Here is a 19,497-nt window from a genome sequence, read left to right on the forward strand (position 1 = left end):
AATGAAGATTATTAAACCGGCTTGTTTTAATACATTGCTGTTCAGTAAAACTAACAGGTTAACATGCTACCTGAAAGCATATGAGTAATTGTAAATCTGTTGCTGTTGTTTTTATATAAACATTGAAAAACTATTGCTATTATACAAAAGTTTTTTCATTCCCTTTCCTCTAGTTTTATAAAACATAGTAAAACTGTTGATGTGTTTTAAATCCAATCAGAAGAGTAGGTTGGTTTTCCATGGAATAAATTATCTGAGTGACAACTGAAGTTGTGCAAAATCAAGCACAATACTCTTAAATTAATTTATTACAACAGTTTTAAAAACAAACAAACAAACAAAAAAACCCCACATTAAACCTCGACATTAAGCTGGTGTCCATGTAGTTTTTTTTCAAACAACATAAACATTTAATCAAGTGGTAAAACAGGTTCTACTGAAAATCAGTGCTTAATTTTTCTCATAGTGATTTTCTTTGGCATTTGTTCATGATAACCTGATAATCAAAGAATAACTTTTGATACGAAAAGTTACCAGCCATAATGGTTACTTCACATTTTTTAGACTCAGTGCAGGTGGGTGAGTCCATTGGCTTTGTTTATCCATCCTGTCCAAATGACTGATGGATGCTCTTCTATGTTGAACTGTTCTCATTATTTCCGTGAATTATGAACACAGTGTTTATTTAAAATATTTCAGCTTGTTACACAATATCCCTTTGTATTTGTTTCTGTATTTGCACAGAATTAAGTTATTAATAGCTATCATTATGCAGATTGAATTTCTCTCTTTTAAGAATTATTTTAAGTAAAATATCAAAAGAAGTATCCAGGAAGGGAGAATGATGGCTTATGCTATTGACTCTTAAAAGTTAATTTTTTAAAAAAATCAAACCTTTACATAAGGGAAATACCAATAGATGTTACCATAGTTAATATTTTTATCTTAATGATATTTTTTCTGGGTAAAACATAACTTTTAAAACAAGAGTTGATCAGTAAGAAGTGTAAGAGCAAGTTAAACCCTTTGTTTCCTGTATGGATGTTTTTTTCTGCAGCTTCATACATCCATTTTACTATCTGGCCTGCGTTTGGAACCTTACCAAATTGATTTGTAAACAGCAGCAGAGCCTATGGATGGCTTTAGTGTTGCTCTTAGTAGTGTTCTTATTCAGAGTTTTAAATGATGTGTGAAGAAAGAAAGAAGAAATTGTATTTATTCATTCTGCTCACGTAAACCCAAGTACTCAGTTTCTGCACATGCTTGCCTACGATCAGTTGCACACTGTAAGGCTGGACTGCCTCCATCTCTTGATAAAAGTGAAAAGCCCTTGGATCCAGCTATGTGGCACCTAGTGGCTATACCCATGCTGCGTAACTTCAGGTTTCCCATGCCTCTGAAACATGCAATATACATTGTTGGTGGTGGTGGTTTTTTTTTTTCAGTTCAAAGTGTCAAAAGGGGCTGTGCTGGACCCCATTAGAGTGGATTTCTTATAGCGTGAGGCCGAGGATCAATGTTACAAACTTTTGAGCATATCACAAAGGCAATTAGAATTGCGTTATCTTGCAGGGATGGTGTTGAGGAATTATTTCATATGAACTTGTGGTAGTCATGCTTTCTGAAGCAGTGTTGTGAACCATTTTGAGGGGAGTTAAAAACCTTGCTATAGGAGAGCCAAGGAGTGAATCAGTGTGTGCCCAGTATGAATGATAAGGGATCCATGGCCCTGGAACAAAATCAAGAGCATCCTGCACATCATAGTGTGGACACAAATGATGGAAAAGAAAGTAACCTCATCTTTGGGTGAAGAAAGCTTCTCCATGAAGCAATCGAGCAAAGGGAATCATGATTCTGGTTAATTTTTTTTCTAGTTTGTTTCTAGAGTGATACAGCTGCATCTTTTTGTTAGCCTTAATTTGCAGCCTACTCTTAGCTCCTGAGCAGCCCTGGTAATTCACTAACACATGTATGGTGAAAAAGTTGTAACTTAACTGGATAAAAGCCTTTTGAATATTTTGAGTCCTATTGGAAAGATGTTACTCTTTCAGGATGTACTTCTATATACTTTTAATATAGGCAAAACCATGTACATTTATTTCATGGCAGGTAATCCCATTTATTTACAATAATGGGCCGGCTACTGTTTCAGTTGAATTCTGCCTGACTTAAAAGAATATAAAGTATTGCTATGCAATGGCCTTTTCCTTTTATAGCTGTCTGGCATCCAGGGTCTAGCCTCAGTGTATTAGGCAAGGCAGCTAGAAATACGCTACAGTTAAATTATGGGTTTGAATCTCCAGGTGGTGCTTGAATTCAGGGTTGAAGACTGTAGAAATTAATTTTGCTAAAGCAAGAAACAACAGGACATTAAGCTACTACGCCAGCTTTAGATGTATGCTTCAAAAATTTTTTGCTGCTCAGCATTATTCAGTAATCTTTAACTCAAATTGCAGGAAATATTTGAAATTCCATTCTAACAATATCCAACAGAGAATATTAAAGAAGCATTAAATTTCAAATGCCTGAGGGAAAATGTTCTCTTGCAACACCATGGGCATTTGGATCTCACTAGTATATGCAGTATTATAGTCTAATATTATGCTTTGCTTGGTATAAAATGAAAGCCCAATTTTAATTCTATCTCCAAAAGCTTGGCATACTGCAGTGAAAAATAATTTATTTGAATGTTGTTTTTTAATACATTGCAACCAACTTTAAAGCTTCCTTATATAAGACTCCCGCTATGGCTTTTTGTAATCTAACTCTTCATTAAAACTTCAAATGTACTCCCAGAGACTTATCTCAATGCTTTCCTTGTTAATTTAGAAGCTGTGAGATCCCAAAGTTACTGCAGAAGTTTTCCCTCATTGTATGCGATTTTTCTCTTAAGACAAAAGTTTAGTATTTTATAGTATCTGTGTAAATACATAAAATTCCCAGAGGATGAATACGCTCCTAAGGGACAGGTAATATTCAAATACAAAATGTAGTTTAATGATACATCTACACAGTTCTGGGCGGGTTAATTTGTCAAACCTGTTTGTGAACTTAACTAAAAAGGTGCTGATTAAACCTTTAGGTTTTTATAGTTCACATATGCCATGTTTGATTGCAAAGCTATTTCGGCAATGAGTCCCCAGCTTGCAAATTCCTTGGGAGAGAGCAGAAGAGTAATTCCAAAACCTTTAGAGAATCTCTAACATAAATATATTTCTTATCCTATGTTTTAAGTATCTCAGTATTTGGCAGAGTAAGAGTGTTTCATTTCTGCTGGAAATTTAAGATCTATGCTCTTTGGAGAAACAGTGGTTTGTTTTGTTTTGGTTTGTTTTTTTACCTGTAGGTGACTTTTTTCCTGTTAGTACTTTTGACTGACATAGACATGAGCAGTGTCCATGCAAATGTCAATATTGTGATATTTCATACCTGCTCAGAGTTTCATGGTGAGCAGGTTTTTTTAAACAATAGTGGACCAGTTGCCTGTGAAAGTGTAGCATTACGCCTTGCCTAATAAACCAGATGGGAGGAGAGGGGAACCTGTTTTAAAGGCTTAGAGACTGCCGAGAGAATTTGAAAGAAGAGTGTCCTCCAGGTGGTTTAAGATGCACGATAAATGCAGTTTAATAAACTTGCCTTTCATCATGTGGATGCTGTGACTGTGAGTGCAGGTGTACACGTATATCATGTATACATAATGTATTTGTACAATGAAGCTATGCGGGACATGAATTAGTGGAACTTCATTCATGTTACCATTAGGCTAACTGTAATACTAGACTGCACTCTTGCCAAATTAATCATGCTTTTTTGTAACAAAAGCTACTGGAATACTGCTGCCCTGCTGCGAGATCTTCTCTCACTGCTGGAGGCTCCGTGGCAATACTGGTGGACACCGCGTGCCTGCTGAGCTCCTGTTCTTGGGCTCTGAACAACCACGTACATTTTCGTGGCAGCTGAGGCCCACTGGAGGATGATGGACTGTTTTTCCATCACAGTTGGTCTCATGCAGTTGTACCCAAACTTCTGTGCCAATAGAGTGAGACTCTGTCTTGCAGATGCAGTTCCATTGTGCGAAGTCTGAGAGAGACTTATCTGCTTGAATTCACCTCCTAGAAGACAAGAACATCCACCTCGGGGCAATAAAACCTGAGTACTCTCTAGCTTTTCATGGAAATGACCAAACTCTTAAAAAATGCACTTTTAGAGAATATTCAGCTTTTTTGGAGGAAAGCTAGATGGTTCTTTAAACGTTGAGCATGCCTTCCCTGACAAATGGAAGGCTTGTAAAATGCAGTAGAAATTATTTTGAAAGAGTAAGTCTACGTGGACTTCAAAATTGGTCATGTTACATGGTTTTATTTCCAATTTTATTGCCTTTTTTTTTGTGATTGTATTTCTTTGCCAATGGTTATATGAAGTGACTGCTCTTTAAATAATAACATAAAGAAAAACAGAAGCAAACGTGAAGCTTAATGTGTGCACGAAGCTATGTCAGCACTTTCCTACCTGAGCTACGTATTTCAGTGGGTGCTTACCAATTCATCGTTCTGCCGTCTTAGCTCTGATGGCTTGGCCAGCTTGTCCCACGAAGCAGAATGGTGAATGGACAGTCTGTAACATCATGACATGTGAAGAAGCTGGCACCTTTTTTTAAGTATTGGTAACATTTAGGTACTTCAAGGAGTTGCATTCCTTTGTAAATAGCATTAATACACTCAAATTGAAACAAAATTCTTTGTGATGTAATGGCAGTGAAAGAGGTACAGCTTGAGACAGAATTTATGTGAAAGCTCAGATTGTTCGTTAGCGCTGTGCTGGCAAAGCTCCATACCTGTTGGGAGTCCTGTTAACTTCATTACAGTTTCAGGTGGCTGCAAAGGTCTCTTCATGTGGAATTCAGTGTAAGATTAGTACTGGAAAATTCATAACACAATTCATGTGGTAAAATACAAAATTCAGACTGATAATGAAACAGTGGCGTCAGTGGCAGCTTCCCTGGAATAATACTTAAGTAGTAAGTGGAACATATTCCTCAGGGGATTATTTGATTTCAGAATAACTTGATTAATTGACATTTCATCAAAGGGAAAACTGAGTATTAGGTTCCATAAAGAACTAGCTGGAATAGCTTCTTTAGCATCCGTCAGTGATGTTGTTTGACTGTATCACCTTTCTTTCACAAAGTTTTTTTTGTTTGCCTTTTTTTTTTCTGGGTAGAGGTTTTTTGGTTTTTTTTTTTGGTCTCTCTCCTTCGCAGTATATCAAGGTGTATACCTTTTCAGTGCATGACTTAGCAAATTAGCTGCACTGCTGTCATGCTTGTTTTCTGAATCTGATTGGCAAATCTGTGCAGTACGTTCACTTCTGGTGCACAGCTGAAATTCCTTGTGGTGATCTTGAAATTATGCAAAATATGCAAGTAGTCGAACATTCCTTAAAAAGCAACCTAGAGAACACACCACCTGTAATGCCAGTGAATAAATGACAACTTCGGCATGAATTTTCTTGTAAAGTATGGGCTGTGCTGAGGTTACTAGTCAATCTGAATTCAAGGTGATGAGAGTGCCAACATTGCATAGAGCTGCAGGAGTGGCATACCTGTGAAGGTGCTGCTGCTTGATTTTCAGAAGATGACATGCTGTGAATTTTAAAACCCCCCAGTCATGGTTGAACTGTAGTAAATGTCATTTTGTAATTGAGGCCATGTAAGTTAGTTATTCTACTTTTATTACTAACTTCATTTAAAAAAAAACTCTTAAAAAATTCTTTGCTGGGATCAAAGAAATGTAATTGCCATGAAAGGAAATACAATATTTGGTGAATGGAACAAGGAAGCAGAAGAATTAAAGCTATGCATCTTTTTCTCATGTATGTAGTAATCATCATCTGTTTCATGGATTAGTATGGAGATTATGATGTTGGCCTTCTTTTGAGGACAGGAATAGTGACAATGGTGAAAATACTGCTGCCTCTCTTAACATGTGAAGGTGGGTGAAAAGGAAGTATCATCACACAGAAGTGTAGCAGCAGACATAACTTTGAGCGACCCCGACTCAGACAAAGACTTTGGGAAAAGAAATCCGCAGGTAAAAGTGAGAAGGCCTAATGCTATATCAGTCATAAAAGATTTTTGTAAAATAAAGACTTATATACAAATACAGAAATCACTTAGCTCTGCTTCCCACAGCTGAAGCCATTTAATGGTTTGGTTTTGCACTGACAGTACTGTGGAAGATTAAACTTGTGTGTATGAGTTAATTTAATCATTTATTTTATAGCTATAGAAATAGAAATAAATAAATGTTGCAGCTAAATAGGCAGGTCAGTTAGGGCTCTCATTTGAGAGAAAAATCATTCCAAATTAATGGGAATTCCAGAATTAATGCATTTTTAACAATGTCCTTAATAAGCTAAAATGATTCTATGATTCTAAGTCTTTGAACTGATTAAAAATGGCAATTATGATCTTTCGTCGTGAAAAATCATACTCCAAAAATTGTGAGTGATAAAAAAATTCTTGGGAATATATGGATTTACAGAATTACAAACACAAGGACAAAGACTTGAGAGTTGATACAGTTTTTATTTTTATTTGAATTTTTCTCACTTTTCTATTTTTTTTCTTTTCCTTTGGAAACTCTGCAAGATCAGGAATTTTGCAAGTGGTTGGCTGATCCTGTAAAGGCATCCTTACACAGCTAGCTGCAGAACTACTGTCATGTAACAGGGGGTTTGCACAGTACCATTGTTTCCATTATTTTGCCACTTACCTTTGTTGTAAGTTGGAGTCAAATGAGAAATGGGTTGGTAGGGAGAACGGATCAAACTGTGAAATGATTGGTAATTAAAGGATATGCACGATGCAGAGAGCAGACTTGGAAGCCATGAACACACCACTTGCACTTTTAAAAATTCTGTCTGATTCCTTTCACTTCAATTTTCCTTTTTGCATGATGTTAAGGTAAAAAGTCAAGCTGCTTTGAAAGCTCAGGTACTGTCTTCAGGGAAGGGAAGAGAAAGAGCATGTACCGTTTTGATGGTTGTTGATAATTTGGGGCTGCCAAACCAATGCTATTCACGCTGACATCCTGTCTTTTCAGACAATGAATTAATATATTGGGGTAATTAAAGACAATTGCTTGTAATAGCAGAAAATTGCTATAATTGTTTTGTTTTCTAGATAACAAAGCACGTTTATAATTTCTGTGACCGCATCCAGAGTTTTACTACTAGAATTCACAGAGAAACCATAAACAGTCATTGTTCTGTTATAGTCTATGTCAGTGATAAGAATTTAACTCTATTTTATTTAGAAGTCAGCCAGGCCAGGTTTCATCCTTACATCAAACTGGTCGTATGTATTAATCACAGGAGAATCTTTCTAATAAATGTGCCTTATTTTAAGCGAGGTTATTATTTCAAGTGGACTGAAGAGGTCTGTAATGGTCTGATTCCTCTCACCCCTTGTTTTTTTCATGTGTTTTCATGTTTTTTCACATCTGCTGATTGCAAATCATTACTTTTACTCATTACTTACAATTCTATATTAGTTCTAAAATTTAAAACAATCTTTCCACAATTTCTTTTGAAATCTAGACAGGGTGTGATGCAACCAAGAGGCGCATTGGATTTTTAGTAACCTCGGAAGTTCTAACAAAAGTGCAACTTTGCCTCTACCATCGGATTGCTGTTCCTTTAGGCTTCCTTTTTCACTGAAAAGGTTCATCAGTGTAAATAGCTATCATTCTTACAGAGGAGATTCATATCTGTGTTTGCTGATCTTTGATGCTTTTATTGGTTTAGAGATCACACATAGTGAAGTTATATACACACTTGACGGAGAATTAATAGTGATAATCCTGATATTGTTCATGCTAATTGTACCACGACCAGTTTCCTTGTTACGTTACGGACTCGTTCTTTTCCTCTGGACTGTTGCAAGCTTTGTCAGTGTCATTTTGGGGTTTGTACATAATATTTATTATTTTTAAAACATTTCACTCATTGCTTTAAAAACATAAATATTTTACGTTACATAACAATTTCTGTTTAATTGCAGCTTTTTATTTAAAGCATTTTAACCATCTCCAGTTTTGCCTGTTAGCAAGGTCTTTTTTATCTTAAGAAACTAAAAGTGAAAGACAAGTAAATGGCTCAAGAGTAGGTGAATAATGATGTTAATGGTCATGAAATGGAACTTGAGGAATCTAAAATTTGTGATGCGAGAGTATCAAGGTTGTTTTTTAAATGCTGAAGCTTGATGAGATTGGCTTGGATAGGACATGCAGTGTTATGACTAGTGAGATCTACAGTCTCTTGGAGTTCATTCTCTGACTTAAGCAGAAGCTGAACATATTTTGAGGATCTGAAGTTGTTTACCATTGCCTATATAGGCCTGATGTGTATGTGTATGTGTGTACAAGTTGTAGTCTTGATCTCCAGGGACAGTGCAGATCTCTGTCTGCAAAGGACCTGTGTTTGAAGTATGAAGACGTTCTCATTCCTGAGCTTCTGCCCCTGGTGAGGAAGCTGCTTCTCTGAACTCATCTCTCAAGTTTGTGGTGGGTTAGCAGATTGTGCCATTCATAGGGCTGAGTACTTGAGTTTGGGTCTTGACAGTAAGCAACTGTGGCATGGACATTCTCAGCCTGTGTTTCTTTTAAGGTTATACCAGCAGGTACAGAGCCCACTTGTAAAAGGCATATGGACAAAGTGGATGCTCTTTCACAACTTTATTGGTAGAGGAAAACACATCGCACAAAAGCACCAAGGATGTATATCACAGGTGTCTATTGCATTAACATCAAGATGCACTAGAGGGCCCAGCCTGCATGTAACCATTTTCCAAGAAGAAAAATGTAGTAAACTGAAGGAACTTCTGAGAAATTACTGCAAAATTAGGAGACAGGAGAAGTAACAGAAGCCAACAGGGCTCAAAATAGGACTGAATGTAGGGAAAGGTGATAGACTGACAAATGCATTCAACCTGAAAATGTAATCAGACAAGTATGTTCCCCTGCTGGAGAAGGGATTTAGCAACTTTGAACTTGAAATCTTGTGATTTCTTCCTCCTCCTGGCTAGATTAAAAAGGGGAGTGGTGTTTTTAATATTATATCATGCTTAACAAACCATTGCGTGCTGTGTCAAGTTCATTTTCACTATCAGCTCTGGCTAAAAACCATTGCTATCTGTAGTCTAGCCTGAAGGTGACAAGAGATTTGAATCATTGTAATTAGACACTCATCATACTGCAAAAAGATACAGCTATCTTGATGAATCAGTACAGAGAAAAAAAAAAAAAGTGTGGTTTTTTTTGTTTGTTTGGTGGCTTGGTTTTCTGTTTGTTTTGTTTTGTTTGGTTTTTTTTGTTTGGTTTGGTTTCGTTTTAACTGTAGTCGCTGCCTGGGAATGTGAAAGTAGAAATGAGCTCAGCGAGAACTGAGATAGTTTCCTCAACGTGACAACTATTGTCCATTTCTCCAGAACTATTAATGGGCTTTACCCCTCCAAGTCCTGTTGACACCTTCAAGTGTTCTTGGGCCTTGCCCAGGTTTTACTTGACACACATTTTCACGAGTCCCGCTTCTTTCTGATTTTGTGAAGTACATGAGAATTCACTGTCCACACTTGAGGAAGAGGTATGAAATGAGTTATTGTTTGCCTTTCAGAGCTGTAGCTCCAGGGCACGCTTTTGTATGAAGTGCAAGTGATGAAAAAGTGGATCTGCCCAGCAAAGTCAGGATTGTGGTTGGATATGCCAGAAACTGGGTATAAGGAACTTTATCCCTCTGGGGAAAGGCATTTCCATGCACCCAAAAATGTATTTTTTCATGACCCCTATTACAGCTGCATTGTATTAATAATTAGGGTTTGTTTTCATTTTTTCCCACATTTTAGAAAAAGTGCAGAAAACATTCCTGAAATCCATTTGGCTGTCACCAGGTAGAGGTGCCTTGCAATTTTTACCTTTTCTTTCAGAGAAGAATGAGTTATTCTTCATGCTTTTTTTCTGAAGATACATTACTTTGTCTTATCACTCATCCATGCATCTTTCCTCAGAGCTTGGCTAGCATTCCTTTTGATTATTAAAACGTTAAATTGTTCAAAACTGAATCGGAGAATGGCATTTATTGCCCAGTTGCATGTTTGCTCTGCAGTGGAGTCTTGTTATAATCACAGAGTGCTTGAATTCAGGGTCCTAATGCCAATTTATCAGTGCTCTAGATTTCAGAAGTCAGAGGCAAGTCCGGATTTACATACTTACATTGAGCAGTGGCAGGTGAAATGTGGTAATGTACTTTGGGAGGGGGGCAGTGAGTGACTTGACTTACAGCAATCATTGAGCCTTTAAGGAAGGATGGTTTTAATGAGTTTGTTGTATAGTTTTATAAACATATTTTAAAACTGCAATTTTCATAGTTAATGTTAACGGTAAGCAGATTTGGAATGTATGAAAATAGATTTCACGCTGTAAAAATTACTTTTCTGGAATGAGTAAATACTAGTCCTGTTGGTCACAGAAACTTTGTCTCTATTGAGATTTGGGTTTAAATCAGTTAATCTGCAATGCCGAAGTATTAGAATAGGTTTGGGTGTCACAACGCTATTTAACAAGAAGTGTGAGAGTTTTCCTGTCTTCAAATTATGACTTAGAAGTAGAGTTAATGCTTACCTCAAAGTAACAGCTGTAATTTCCAGGGAGACAACAGATGCAGGTATATTCGGAACAGCGTTGTTTCCCCTTTTTTAATTCCTTGACTAATTCCTTGAGTGTAAGCAAAAACTGCTGAGTAAAGGGACAGCATTTTTCTTTGGTTACCTAAAGAGAGACAGACTGCTTTTCTGTTCCCTCACATATATTTTTGGAGCTTGTTGGCCCATTCCAGTGACAGATAAAGTTGGGGTCTGAAAAGCTCCAAATGCGTGTTTTGTGAAAATCCAAGGACATCCAGATTAGAGTTGACTCCTCAGTAAAGGCCTGCAACCTGGGCTCAAAGATTTCTTCTGTTCGGCCTCCGAGATCAATATTTAAGTACATACTTACTGCTTGCTGAGAAGGCCTGTAGGTCTGGGCCAGCCGCAGCCTGCTGCTTCGTGCTTGGTTGCGTCAAGTGGCAGGGGAGGGGATGGGAAAAGGAATTGAAGTGCACGGCCAGGAAGAAGTGAATGAACTGGAAGCAATGTGGAAAGAATTTGGGAAACTTGAGGGAAATGCAAGGAGCATAATGTGGAGGTTTGGGAGATAAAGAGGACATAGTAATGACACTGTAGATCACCAATCTATAGAAAATCGGGCAAGTTACAGTGTTGCTCATTATATATCTTTTAAATTACAACTTGTATGTATTGAGGCATACAAGCACATGGAAAATAAAATTTTAAGTACAGTGTAATACATGCTGCCTTTTTTTTTTTTTTAGTTTGATCGCTTACTCATCACAGGCAATGTTTTCCATGTCTTCTGCTGACAGAAAAATGCTTCCCTGTTCTTACATGTTGATATATTGCTTCGTTTAAGGGAAAGTGTTGGTGTTGCCTTTAGCACAAATGATGTATGCATTTGCATTTCTGGAACACTCTCAGAGTTTCCCGTTTACTTTTATCTTCTCCACAGGATGAGAATCTGTTTTCTAGTTTTATCTTTTCTGAAAATCAGTATAGATTGTTGATTAAATACTGTAATAAATTAACTTGTCGACTTATGCCACATTTCATGTATATATTATATATCTGAATAAAGTTGAAGATTTATAGAAGACTTTAGAAATTAATCCAGGACACACATGTTTGAGAACAAAAGCTTTTTTTTTTTTTTTTTTTTTAATCTGACTTATCTCTAAAAATCTGCTACGTAAAACTGCATGCCTCTTTCTAAAACCAGCTTTGTATTTTAATTGTTCAAGGTTTGTTTTTTTTTTTTTTTTTTTTCAGTGATTTACCAGGCATCTGACTTTGTGTGGAAGTGAAAGTAAATCTTTGTGAAACTAGAAACTATAGTCATCTTTACTTGCCAAAAACAGTTAAAAATAAAAAAAAAGAGAGAATTTGAAAATACAGAGGTTATTAAGTTAAAAATTTCAGGTTTTGTTGTTTTGTGTTATTAGCCTGCTTGTTTAAAAAAAAATTACTTTCAAATTGCTGTCTTGCAAAGTAGACTCAAAACTTTCCTGTAGCCATAACTGAATTCTAGATTAATTTGTTATCGGAATTTGTAAATTATGCTTTTTCAACAGAATTGGCTGAATGACTCTCTGTCCTATCCTGTGGGTAGCACACTGTTTTGTTTTCCAGTTACAATAAATAGGAACAGTTTAGTTCTTACCTCTTATCTGTTTTGGTATCTTAACCAGAACTAACATCGTGGACGCGCCAGTATTTTGAACTGGAAATATTACCTTAACTAAACATTTTACATAAGCAAACCCTCAAGTTTGCCTCTTAACATAGTACTTGCTGTGTTCTTGTGGGCTTAAAGTGTACGAGCCAGAAGGTAATGGAAATGGGCCAAGTGCTTGCACAAGAAGAAAATACCCATTTTTCATTGTCAGTGACAGTCCTCCTTCAGCGTTATCCAGGCAGCGCTGGCCTGCTCAGAAGGCATCTGCTGTTTGTCTGCTCTGGACTGACAGAAAACACACGACAAATGCAAGAAACTTTTGTTTCTTTGGGCTTGCTAAAAATTTTTGACTACTTCATCGATGTTTTTCTTCTGGTTATTGGAGTAGTTCAGGATAGACTGAGGATCACACAGGTTATCGTATCTCCCAAGCATAAATCTGTCATCACATTTACATTTGTGTTGGGATGCATGTAATGCGTAACACGCACAACATGTCTGCGCAATAAAGAGCAGATCATTCCTCTACAAAAACATGTAAGCATCTTATTTGTTTTTGCCTGTGAGGCGGTTACATTATTCACACATCATATCTCTGTTGCTTCTGCAGACTGCTGGATGATGCAATGCCCAGGGCCTCTCGGTCTGCAGCGGAGTGCCATCTTCGGGCTTTTCCAGGCTGCTTTTACATGCTCTGTGTGAAGGAAATCAGTCCAACCACTACCATGAACTTTCTCCAAAGCAGTCTTTTCTGGTAGTTGGCTTGATATTTTGTAGTATGGAATGCTGGATAAAAAAAAAAAAAAGAATTACTCTTTAAAAAGTGTTGATAAATGCAGCTGTATTAAGTAGCAGCTGCTTAGCATCTTAAATAAGACTGACTTCTCAGAAAACATACTTGGTGGCTTCTTCAGAAAGGTTGGTTTGTAGAGATACCTTAGGATAAATGTATTGATTTTTGTCTGCAGTGGACTGTCGGAAGAGGAATCCTGACTTTCTCTACATTGTGTAAGTGACAATTAAGTGCCGTACAAAGTTTGAGATGATGAGAACGTCTAAAAACAGCTGTGCAAATAATCGTTGCACATGTCATTGTGTTAGTTTCTCCATTTCAGTACAGCAGACGGTTGGGAGGGATGTTTCTCTCCTAATCACCCTGACCCCTTGCCAAAAGTAGCAGGGCATAGAGAGACTTGGCCTCCTGTTAAGGTCTTTGTGTCTGTTTTTTTTTGAGGGGACGTTGCAACATTTCTTTATGCAGCTGTTTTTCTGATGCCTGGTACTCTGGGGTTTTGGTGGGCTCGCAGGAATTTGTATCTAGTGCCTGAACTGCCTTCCTTGCATAGCACTCTGAATTTGGATATATCCAAATATATATCCAAGTATATCCTGAATTTGCAGTGCTCAAGGCACTCTGTATTGAGGAATAATATTTTGGAGATACTAATATTTAGCCAAATAGGGCTTTATCTAAAATTAATATGCTTCTTATTTTAGAGGTCCTCATCATGACAATAGTGGAGCAAAGCAATTCTGTTTATTTTTGAAACAGACCTTTAAATTTGAAATAAACAGGAGCGTTAGATCATACCTCATGGCAATGTGGAAACAAACTGCCTAAGTCTTTCTCTAAGACTAGCTAGGTAATTTATCTTCTACTTAATTATAACATATGAATGCCAAGTGTTTCCACAGTTTTTTTGGAGTGAACTCCGAGATTCCACAAAAAGAAAACTAGGCCAACTTCTTTTAACGGGCAAATTTTGTTTCTCCTAAACAATAAACCAACTTCAGTCAAGCCACCTGTTTTCCTCTTTTGTAAAGTCTTGGTCTGAGGGCTCAGAGAAAAAACGTCCAAGGAAATGTTTTCAGGGTTCAAAGGAGCACAAAGTGATTAAAGAAACAACAACAACAACAACAACAACAAAAGGCTTGTAATTCATATGTCCTTTTTTCCCCCCATCGGTTTGTTATATCTACGATTTCACTGATGCCTTTTCAGATTTTAATAGATTCCAAGATAACTTTTTCTTGGTCTCTGCTAAGGAGATGCAGAACCTCTACCAAAAATCAGACACCATGGCTCTGTGGGTGACTTTGGAATGATTTTATGAGAGGAAGCGTAAGGTCTCTTCTTCTGTTCCTCACCCGCCCCGCTGCCTTCCCCCTCCCCAAACATTACCTTTCTTTTGGTCTTGGGCGGTTTTTTCCCAATTCCTTTACCCTATAAACTTGATAATAAGTCACTAGATGCAATTTAAGGGATCTCTAGACAATAGATAGGGCAAGCCTAAAAAAGGAAGAGGATTACTGCTCCTTGGGAATGAGTTTGGAAGTTTGCTTATGTACATTCAAGGTAATTTTTATCTCTTTCAAAGGCGGCATTTTTTTCTGTGTGTAGTTTTTTCCATTTGTCCTGGAGTGTTCACCCCTAAGGGTCTCATAAGTTTCTTTGATGAAATTCAAAGATGATGAAATTCTTCTGGTTGCATTTTCTCTGCCAGTGGTGGCTCTTTCCACGTGACTCCTTGTTTTGTAGAATTTGTCTTGAATTCAGACAGTTTTTCAGATATAAATAAATACCTCTTTTATATGTTTTTTAGGGGGTTTATATACTATAAACTATCAAAGTACTTGAGTTTAGTGTGTGTTAATGATGTAAACTGAAAATTCAGTCTGTTTGGGACTGCGGCTTTTGAGAAACGCAACAGGGAGATGGGGAAGCATGGTCTCGAGCAGAGGAAAATTTCCACAGCTTGTTTTACTATAAGGTAAGATGTGACTCTTCTGTTTGTTTCATGTCCAAAGGCTCATATAAAACTGAACAAAATTAGTTTTGTGCCATTGCTGTCAGTCTGCTAGCAGTTGCCTTTAATGTAAGCGATGTCTTACCAGAGACTGAAGAGCACCGTGTGTAAGTGGTTTGTGGCACTCTGCTTACCACCTGCAGAGCCGCTCTCGAGGTGACAAGTTGACATTCCCAGAATCAATACAGACCCTCCAAAAGAGCAGGGGGGAGCGTGCTGTTGTTGAAGAGACATGTTTCAGAACAGCTTAATTACTTCTTCCCTTCTGATACCAAATGCCTGCTTCATCAAAGGCAGAAAGAGTGCTTTCATACTAGTTTGTGTTTCAAGTGATAGTGGTTATTGTTGATGTTTTACCAGTTGCACTGCCCAAGTTAAACTTAGAATGAGTGACATCTTTTCCGTCCACATTGCCAGCACAGGAACTATTTTTTGTTGTGACAAATAAATTTCTCTTTTAGTATACAGTGACATCCAGACTGTGTTTTATGGTTACCAGTGGGTGGGTGATTTCTGAGCCTGGAAGCAGAATACAGAGCCTGTTCTGTCTTGGGCTCTGCATCACTTTTGTCAGTGGTGGAAGCATCCAAACTTGCTATTACTTGGTGACCTGTAAGAAATAGATGTGGTGGTCTTGGTATCATTTCTATTTTGAATGTATTAAACAGAGCAAGCAAGGAAATGAACAAAACCCACTGAAATATTAACAAATAAAAATGGTTTGCGTTATGGGTCTCCTCAGTAAACCGTGTACTGTGGAAGCACACATGCATGAGAATTCTCAATGCATTGAAGAATTGATGCATGCATTGCATGTTAAGAATTGAAAAGCCGTAGGAAGTGTCACAAGTTTCAAAAAGAATGGTAGAAGTACCAATACATTTTTATTTTTATTTTTTAATGGCATGTGGTAACTCAGGTTGAGCAATAACAAGGACTTGGAGGAGAAAGTTGCACATTCCTTTACAAGGTAATGGACATTTTTTCTATTTTCCAACATGTAAATTCTAGATGTTCTTAAATCTTCTTAGGATTATCTTGAGAACAAATAAGCTAGGTTATTCCTGGTGGCTTTTATGTTTTTGTTTGTTTGTTTGTTTGTTTTCAGTATCATATTCTTGTACTTCATGCAGCTCCTCTGTAATTATTGTGAACGAACATCCATGATCAATTTTAGCAAAGTTTATACAATTGTGGGGTGGTGTAGGGTGGGGTATGGTGGTGTAGACCCCACTGTCCTTGAGGTGAGAGTCATTCTGTATTGCAGGTCCATCAATTGCAGCATCCTCTTTGGGACATTGCTTACTAAGTGCACTCCTAACTCTTTGTCCTCAGCATGACAAACTGTTCATGGCAATCTTTGTTCTCCGAATGTTATGACATGAGAAGCCTTCGCAAAGGTAGTGCTATCTCTTTTCCACCAAAATTGGTTTGGAGGGGCTTCCTTCCCCTCTGTCTGCTGATCTTCATCGTGTTTTCTCCCTGTTCCACACATGCTCAGTAAGCAAAAGGAGGAGTTGAGCCCTATGGAGAAGAGATCATGTTGAACTGACTGGAAGTAAGAATAGACATTTACATTTACAATGTGTGTTTTCTGGCATGGGACAACATCCTGGAAGTTCCCTGTATCTGCGTGTTTGCTGGCATATGTAGCAAGTTAGCTTAAAAAATAGTAATAAAATAAAACTTCCTTATGAATTTCCTTTCACTTAAAGTAAGCTTTGGTGATACTGTTATTCTTGCTCTTGTGTTCATGGCAACAATATTAATATTAATGTCATTAATATAAGTGGCTGTGGAATATTGATTGTATTGGAACACATTTTAAAGTCATCTTTGTGTTGTGAAAAATTCTATTTAAATTGCGTAAAAGTCATTCTTTTGCTTAATTGTAACTTGAACACAGAAAAAAAAAATAATTGAGACAGCCTTGAAAGAACGGTCTGTTGGAGGGCCAACTAAATCAGTTTGTGATTAGATGCATTGTCATGAATTTATTAATAGGACCACTAAGAACAGTATTGCCGTAGCAATACTGAATTTAATCTTTTCTTTCTCTGTTCTTATTGGGCAAATAATTATCTTCGATGATTTGAAAATGGGAACTTCACCACACAACTTTGTTTTATATAAATATGAAAGCATACATGTATTTAAAGGCGAGAGAATTGGTACCACTTGGTCTCCATATAAAACTCTGGTTTATGAGAGATGTATCAAGAACTGAGCTGTATAGACGGGTGCTGTGAGGCTTAAACCGAAACCAAGCAAAAATGTGCAGCCTGCCTCTTTTGCCTATAATAGGGTCAACGTTGGGATCCGTGATTCCTTTGATCTTTACATAAAACAGATGAAAATGCATAAATTGCTTCTAATCAGAGATGAATTAAAGGAAAATAGCCTCCCGGAGGACAAAGCACCCCAGGCACCCATCAACAGCCTTACCAAATGACAGACCTGGAGGAGACTTCAAAGCTGCAAACACAACTGCCAGTGAAATCCACCAAGAATCTATATGCTGTTAAAAAAAAAAAAAATCACAGTTTACAAGTGCCCAGAACTCTCTCTTTAAGAAAAAGTGACAGAAACACACAACAAGGACTTACTTTTTAAGCTGCTAAATATTCTTTTTCTTTTAGAAGAGTTGATAAGGCAAGACATGCTTGTTTAATTCAGTTGAAAAATGTGTTTAGGCATGACAAGCATTGGTAATTTTTGTGTCAGGTAGGGTTTACTTAATTTGAGTGGCACGGGGTTTTGAAGCTGAAGTCTATATTTCTAGTGGAGGCAGATCAGACATTTATTGTAATTGCTTCCTTGGTTGTCATCCGTGTTTGTCACTATGAACACAAATATGGTTAACGTTCCTCAAGCTGCAGAAAAAGAAGAAAATGTAATGAATTATCAGGCTTGATTTTGGAGGTGAGGGGAGATTTGAGGGAAAAATTTTATTATGAAGCATTTTTTTCTTTGTGGAAAAAAGTTTACTTTTTCCCAAGTTAAATCAGATTTCAGATACTTTTCTAGCTCATGTAACTTATTTTAATACCGTGTAGATATTAATACCAGTAATGTTAAATTAACTGTCGAGGGAAAATAACCCAAACAAAACTTTTGCTTTTTTGTCAGCATTCTCCTAGTGAAAAGATACCAAAACTGCATTTAACATTTTTAAAGATAGAGAATGAACACACTTTAATGGACTACTAAAATACAGCTTTTAATAGAGACTATTGCAGTCCCTGTGAAATAAATGCTCTATTAGGAAGGATTTCACCTGCTGCCAACTGCAGACTTTGCCTGGGATTTGTTTACAGCATAACATTTATTTCCAAACCCACATAAATTTGAGAATCACTTAGGCACACATAAGCAACAAATGACATGCCCAAATGCATAACTATATATGAAATTGTTCAGTGGACTGAATGATTTGCTGTAGGTGAGGTCAGAAAGGTTGCCTAATTCTTTGTTGTAAGAACTTACTTTCAGTTGCTTCTGACTTTAATTGCTGTAACTGCAGTGAATGTTATGAGTCTGTCTTGGGCTCTTGTTTTTTGGAAGAAAGCAAAAAGATTTTGCCAGTCTAATGGGGGAGCTACAAAGAATTGCTGAGCATTTTCTCTTCAAAATTTGTAATGTTTTTCCTACATCCTGAAGTCACTGATACCTCAGTTCTTTGGAGCAGGAATTGTAAATTTTGAGAAAATTGAGTCTGCCAATTGAGTCTGCCTTACATCTTGTCAGACCTTCAACAGTTGGCTTTCCACAGCTCATGTTCACTAAACATGCTTGTCTCACTTTTGGGCCACTGACCAGGCTGCACATGAACTGAGCGGAGATTCACGCACCCAAGGGACACAGCTGGACTTTCTCCATAAAGCCAGATCCTGAGTAATCCTATCAATAGCTGGATTGATACAGCATTAGGCTCTCAGGCAGAGCAGGGAGTCTGTCTTATTCTGTCAGGTGGGGCGAGAGGTGGAGGGAGAGGAAAGTGAAGTTTGAAACTGGAGAAAAATCAGATGTTTTGAATAAAACTCGACGACCCATGACAGTGCAGAGCAACAGACTCTGATTTTGGGCGTCCTTGTAGCATTAAAAAAAAAAGAGGTCTTTGCCACAATGTGCACAGAAAATCATCCCCATAGCTTTTGCACTAACACTGTTTTTCTGCCTAAGATCCAAACTTTCCCTAATACTGAGTCACGCTTCAGCAGCATACAAAGCCTAAAACCAAAGTCAGCTACTCTGCCTTTCTCTGAGTGCCTGGAAAATCATTGCAGATGCCATGCTTCAGCACGGTCGTTTGGTTCTCCTCTCTTTCAGTTTTAATCACAGAGGATTCT

General features: G+C 37.4%; 1 protein-coding gene across 6 annotated transcripts in view; it reads left to right on the forward strand.

The window, feature by feature from the left end:
- The window catches only part of WDPCP (WD repeat containing planar cell polarity effector), a 152,209-nt gene that overhangs the window by 4,232 nt on the left and 128,480 nt on the right, over window positions 1-19,497 (forward strand). Inside the window, exons 4-6 of one of the 6 annotated variants that reach the window (XM_080584723.1) lie at window positions 13,310-13,349; window positions 15,017-15,112; window positions 16,068-16,118. The exons of the other annotated variants lie outside the window; for them this stretch is intronic. Coding sequence (XP_080440849.1) covers window positions 15,057-15,112; window positions 16,068-16,118 — 107 coding nt within the window. The 5' untranslated portion in view covers window positions 13,310-13,349; window positions 15,017-15,056. The remainder of the gene's footprint in view (window positions 1-13,309; window positions 13,350-15,016; window positions 15,113-16,067; window positions 16,119-19,497) is intronic. 6 annotated transcript variants of the gene reach the window in all.

This window comes from Anser brachyrhynchus, assembly GCF_964034855.1.
Source record: "Anser brachyrhynchus genome assembly, chromosome: 3".
NCBI classification, from domain to species: domain Eukaryota; kingdom Metazoa; phylum Chordata; class Aves; order Anseriformes; family Anatidae; genus Anser; species Anser brachyrhynchus.